General features: G+C 33.6%; 2 protein-coding genes across 2 annotated transcripts; both read left to right on the top strand.

The window, feature by feature from the left end:
• Positions 1-1,653: 1,653 nt before the first annotated feature.
• Positions 1,654-3,095, top strand: LOC129578076 (uncharacterized). Its single transcript, XM_055466159.1, has 5 exons — positions 1,654-1,812; positions 1,977-2,202; positions 2,628-2,699; positions 2,817-2,843; positions 2,921-3,095. The coding sequence occupies exons 1-5, from the start codon at positions 1,804-1,806 to the stop codon at positions 2,956-2,958; spliced, it is 372 nt and encodes a 123-aa protein (XP_055322134.1). The 5' UTR covers positions 1,654-1,803; the 3' UTR covers positions 2,959-3,095.
• Positions 3,096-4,119: 1,024 nt separating this feature from the next.
• Positions 4,120-5,873, top strand: LOC129578054 (keratin-associated protein 19-2-like). The gene is made up of 4 exons (XM_055466114.1): positions 4,120-4,277; positions 4,431-4,656; positions 5,411-5,491; positions 5,713-5,873. Exons 1-4 carry the CDS (start codon positions 4,269-4,271, stop codon positions 5,751-5,753), a joined length of 357 nt encoding a protein of 118 aa, XP_055322089.1. The 5' UTR covers positions 4,120-4,268; the 3' UTR covers positions 5,754-5,873.
• The last annotated feature ends 86 nt before the right edge of the window (positions 5,874-5,959 follow it).

The following is a 5,959-nucleotide window of genomic DNA, read 5'->3' as shown; positions in this document are numbered from 1 at the left end:
AGCCAATAAAGTGGATTGGATGTTGAATTTTCGAGTTAATATGTTCAGGAGTATTGCTCAGCTATACTCTGGCTACAATATTGCCGAACACAGTAAGTGAAAAAAATGTATACTGCTCGAGCTTTGGTCGAAAAACTGGAAAAATAGACCATTTTCTCGACATTTTGCCTCATAGCTCTCACCAGATAGGTTGAATTCAATGTATTATTGTAGTTTCAATCGTTTCAATCATTTTCAATAAATACCAGCCAAGAAATGTGCAAAAACGATGTTTTGAGTGTAAGAAAATTCCGCTGATTTTTCAGGTTCCCAGAAGAACTACCGAAATCGATAAAAAAAAATCTAGACGTGGTTTCGAACAAACTAATGATGTAGAATTGGTTGTTTTGAGGTCCTCTAACAAACGCCATCGGAATTTCCCTTGTGCGAGAAAAAAAGTTGAAATTTGTCGAACGGTGCATTGAAATAAATTTTCACTTTTATTATCAATACTAAAAATATATAAATTACTAGTTGTTTGGCAACGAAACCGCTATTACACTTTATTCAAGTTTACAGTAGACAGAACCGGCAACAGAAATGTTGGGGTGATTGATTTTAATTTTTCCCGTAATGAGTTGTGCAGTAATTGAGGCAGTTGTTAAAATCGATGTAGATAAAGTGAGTGTGCAATGCATTCAAGGTGAACGAGACTTGATCGAGAAATCGCTTGTGGTTTGGTTTTAGAACATATGGGAAGCTCATCACATTCGATTTGCAGTGGACAATTTGAGAATGAGAGACAGTTTACACACTTTGACGTAATTCATATCATGTCAAACTCATTCAAAGACATTCAATCAATCAGATCAGACAGAAGCCACAATCCTGTTAATAATTTCTTAATTAAATTTTAACGCCATATTCACCTTGAATGCTTCAAATTGCACTCATCACGGAATTGGAAAAGCATTTATTTATCTCGTGATGCAATCTTCATACTTTGGTGCAACAAATTAAAATGAATGCTCATCTTTTTATGTGCATTTCAAACATAGAATTCAAATTGATTCATCAATTTATTGAAAAGTCATAAAAACTTCATTCAAACGAATTTTTTTGTGACGGGCAAGCGGATAAGATCATCCCCTGTAAATCAAATCTTGAACAGTTTAATTGTACTGCTTTCAACATTTTTATACGACATCTAACCTGTTCAAGTAGCATATTTGTTGTAAGCTGTGTTTGGCTGAGGGGGAATCCCATAATCAATTCTGTGTTGACTTTATTTACTAGAACAATAAATGCATATATGTCTCTGGTAATTAAAATATATAAGAATGCTAATTCGCTAATTTGAGACATTACCTGGAAATTTCTTACGCCACACTGCGAACGAATGCGCATCACACTATCTACACGACTGCAACTTTTTCCGACATGAATATGTGCAAAAAATATAACAAGACAAAAAAACCGGCGTTGCTCTTTTTTCTTTTACGATTTAGTGGTTCGTCGGGTTAAGCTTCATTTTGCCATGCGATTAAAGGATGAAATGATTTCAATAATTACTGTAATCTATTTAACTTATGCGGTTTTCATTTTAATATCACTCTTGGTTTTGGATCTGAATCTTCTGGATAATCAAGAGTAAAATGTAACGTAAATGCGCAGATGTTATTCTATAAATAAATTTGAGAAGAAAAAAAATTCTAAACCTGATCGCTTGATGGACGACTTTAATGAGTATTTAAAATGCGCTGTGTAAACGCCAATTTCCATCAGACGAAAACAATCCTTTGATACGTACACATCGCAGCAAACATGTTAAAAGTATATCAATATAAATATAATTTTCAAGTTTAATGTATTTTTTTGTCTCTATTCCAAATTTGGTGCTGTTATTGGAAAAATTAAATTTACCAATGAACAAATGTCCAACATATGTTTGTCTGATTTTATTGATATATCTAACGGATGTTCTACTTTTTCTCAAGATATTTTTAGTGTTGTGTTTAGTTCCCGCCATTGTCATTGGACAAGAAGATGCGGCTGCTGCTCAAGATCTGAATGCTGTCGAACCAGAAAATCCGCAAATTGGTGTCTATGGTATAGCCAATCCACAAGGAGGATACGGTGGTGGCTATGGTACTAATGTACATAATGATAGAGACCTTGAAGTAGCTGAATCAGCAAACCCACAATATGGTTACGGTGGATATGGTATGTATTGGAATATCAATGTTCTGTTGCTTTGACTTGTGTTGTGTAAGAAAAATACTCGAAACAAGAACACTCGAAATTCAAATTACATTTTTAAATGTGATAACGAAGTGAGATTCGAGGTTCTTTGTGAAATGATAAACGGTTCTTGAGTTGACTCTTTGATGTTTGCACGGTGGTCTACATGGGTTTTCAAATTAACAGTGATATTCATTTAGACAGTGCATAACCTGTTTAAATTATTTTGATTTTGTGTCTTGCGACATATTGCTCAAAAATACAAAACATAAACCGTTTTGAATGTAAATCCAGTTTTGAATGATCTTGTGTGACTTTTAAAAGTATTCCAATATTGAAGAAAAAGAAGAAGAAGAATAATGCGCAACAAAATCTGTTTTTTTTTCTTATTCTTTCCAAACAAAAAGGTGGAGGTAGAGGAGGAAGCTTTGGAGGAGGCTATGGAGGGTATGGTGGCTTTGGAGGCGGACGTAGAGGAGGTGACATGAAATTCCATTTACAAAATGATCACATTCACCATTTAATGAAAATAATTTATTATTTTTGTGAACATTTTGTGTTGAATCTAATCATTTCAATTTTCTTTCTTATTCCAGGTGGCTATGGTGGCTACGGTGGTTTCGGTATGCGTCATCTCCTTTCACATCAAACACTTGAACTTTTTTTAAAATTCATTTCGCATCCATCTTTTTTTATATAGGAGGAGGAAGAAGCTATGGTGGCTACGGAGGCCGCTAGTGACAACGCTAATTTTTCCGATTCAAAATGAAAATTACTCATCGAAATATTTCAACTCAATAACAAAAAGAAAATTTCGGCTGACGATGAAATGTAATGAAATTGAAATAAATAAAAGTCACTCGCAACTTATCCAACTTGTCATGTCATTTTTTTGTCCGGGATTCCCAAATACTCTGATAATTACGTTCTATTATTATATCAAATACATCTTTTTTTCTGCTGTCAACTGCTAGCTACATAATTTGTACTAATTGAGGTGGAGTCATAGATACAGCAGAATTACCCTAAAGTGTTTAAAATACGATGAAATTGAAGAGTGAAAAAAACCCAACCGTGAAAATAAACATAAATCGATCATCTCGCTGGAATTTTTTTTAATCGACAATGTCATTCTATGTAACCATGATGCATTACCCTTTCTCAAGCCACGTGCTTCAAGTGTAGCTGTGCCAAAGAAAAATATATCAATCTTGGCGTTGTATTCAATGTCAAGCGAATTTAACGAAGAGAAGTGCGCATCGCAAATAAATTGTATTGTACGCGTTTTGAAGATGCTTTTGAATGAGCGACGACAGAAAAAAAAACAAAAACAAGATTTCAAACAATGTCGTAAATCGCACCTTATTGTGCCGATGTATGAAGCGATGTGCATGTTTTAGTAACAACCAAATGTGTGTCGATGTCCGCTTACTGTCCACTTCTCACCGAAAATTTGGAACGCTCGACGCCGACAAAATCTTTGTTTATTTTAATAATTACCAAACCATGTTTTTTCTCTTTATTTGTGTGTATTCTTTTCAATATCGGGCGAAATAAATTGATTGTCAAAATTGAATACACTTTTAAGATTGATTTTTATTTTTGAATGGTAAAATGAAATTAAAAACTCGAAATGAAAATAAAAATGTGCAAATGACTCATCGTTTAATCGTCTCGTTATTGCATGCGGTCGTTTAGTTTACCGATAGTAATTGACATCAGAATATATCGATGTTCGTTCAGTTGTGCTGATCATTTATGATGATGATGAGTAGTGAAATGGGGAATCTCATGAATAGCAACCGACTTTATTAAATATTCTTGAAAACTTTTTTTTCTGTTTACATATCACTTACTCTCTTACTAACACATAGAATTTATTGAACTTTTGTGAATTCCCGCATCAGATGAATATGAATGATATGCGGAATTAAATGGAGGCATATAAAAGGACTTTGCAAATCGAGCTATTGATGCACAGCGATTTCAACGATCAGATAGAACACAATTTTCGTGCGTAGAAAAGGTGTTAATCGATAAAGTCAACCATGATTAAGGTTAAAAAAAAATCTTTGTTTCATCGCTAAATAAAGTGTTTACTGTTTTGCGACCAGTTCATGTTGTGATCGTCAAGTGTTTGCTGTTTTCACTTGTGGTGATGAGATTTAGTGGGAATATTCCGTAATAATGATTTTCTGTTATTTTTGCAGTTTGCATTCTTCCTCTTGTGCCTTGTTGCAATTTGCTCAAGTGCCGTCATCACATCGCCTGACGTCAAACAGCCCGAAGCCGAGCAGCTCGACCAAGTTGAAGAATTGGAGGGTGATGACTTAAGTACAGCCGAAACAGCCAATGCACAATTAATTATTGGATTTGGATCACCATTTGGCGGTTATGGATACGGTAGCGGTTATGGATACGGAGGCTATGGACGAGGTAAATCAAATTGAATCAATACAAAATATGTGCGCCGTTTGCGAGAATGAATATAATGATATTAAATACAGATTGAATCGTAGATTTGTCTTTTGTTCGTCAAATGTTTAGGTTCTTCTATTGAGTTGCGTGCATTCTTCTCATTTTTTAAACATGTTTTCTATTATGTGATTATCTTTGCAAAGTGTATATTTCAATATTGATACTTTTCATGGGAATCAGTGTTAGACCAACATCAGATTATTCAATCGTTCATCGAAACGTCCACAACCTATTTTCAACACATATATAATTCAAATAAGTTGACCCCATATGAAAAATGCAATTCGATTTTTATTTATTACTCTCTTTTCGAATACATTCAACTCACACAACATGCATAAAAATGCGCTAAAAACGAAAATTGAAATGAATTTTTCATCAAAAATATGAATTTTATGAGCATGAAAACGATATGACTATCTGAATTTACATGTTTGTTTACCATTTCGAATAAGATTTATCAACTTGATATTGGTAGAATGCTAAAGAAGAGAAGAAAATTTTCCATGGAATGATGAAATCAATCGATTTCTCATGTCGCAAGTGTAGAATAGTGTGAAGAATCTTTGATTTTATCTGTATCTGAGACTCATAATTTCATTTAACCGTTAAATTCTGAAGTTGAATTTATGTAAATGATGCAGCTATTACAAATCGTAGCAACGTATTTGTCGTGACAAGGTTTGTGCTAATTGATTTTACATTGACCTAGGTTATCATCACCATCGGCATCATCATCATCATCACGGTGGATATGGCGGATACGGTGGATACGGTGGATATGGCGGATACGGTAAAACCTAACATAATATTGTTTATTTTCAAAATTTAGAACGAAAATAAAATAAACATTTAGAAACTCCCTAGACAAGTTCAAATCGTTCAACATTGAAACATAATTGCTTGGAATCGTTTGTTTCATATGTTCAGTGAAATAATGATTTTTCCGACTCATTGTATTTAAATTTTTTCAATTATTAAATGTAATAATTTGTTGTTATTTTTAATTCATAGGTTACGGTGGCTATGGCCGTGGGTATGGATACTACGGTTAGTGATGATTGATATTAAAGGATCATTAGACCGCATTTCCGATGAAATTTTAGTCTCGATTTTGTATATTTTTATTTGACCAAAATTAAATAAAAGCCATAGAATGTTCAAAAAGAATATATGAATGGGCAAGCGGAATAATGAAACGTAATTCTGTTTTTAAATGAAGTGCCTCTGAGAAAAATTTTCAGTAAAAAAGCCCCACAAA

This window comes from Sitodiplosis mosellana, unplaced genomic scaffold (genome assembly GCF_009176505.1).
Source record: "Sitodiplosis mosellana isolate CC-2019 unplaced genomic scaffold, AAFC_SMos_1.0 Smas_scaffold_6226, whole genome shotgun sequence".
In the NCBI taxonomy this organism is placed as follows: domain Eukaryota; kingdom Metazoa; phylum Arthropoda; class Insecta; order Diptera; family Cecidomyiidae; genus Sitodiplosis; species Sitodiplosis mosellana.
This window is presented reverse-complemented; position numbering and strand designations above follow the sequence as displayed.

Excerpts from the sequence above, each read along its gene's own strand:
- LOC129578076 (XM_055466159.1), top strand. Across the intron at positions 2,203-2,627 it reads ATATGGTTACGGTGGATATG|GTGGAGGTAGAGGAGGAAGC; the intron begins GTATGTATTGGA and ends CCAAACAAAAAG. Across the intron at positions 2,844-2,920 it reads TGGTGGCTACGGTGGTTTCG|GAGGAGGAAGAAGCTATGGT; the intron begins GTATGCGTCATC and ends TTTTTTATATAG.
- LOC129578054 (XM_055466114.1), top strand. Across the intron at positions 4,657-5,410 it reads ATACGGAGGCTATGGACGAG|GTTATCATCACCATCGGCAT; the intron begins GTAAATCAAATT and ends ACATTGACCTAG. Across the intron at positions 5,492-5,712 it reads CGGTGGATATGGCGGATACG|GTTACGGTGGCTATGGCCGT; the intron begins GTAAAACCTAAC and ends TTTAATTCATAG.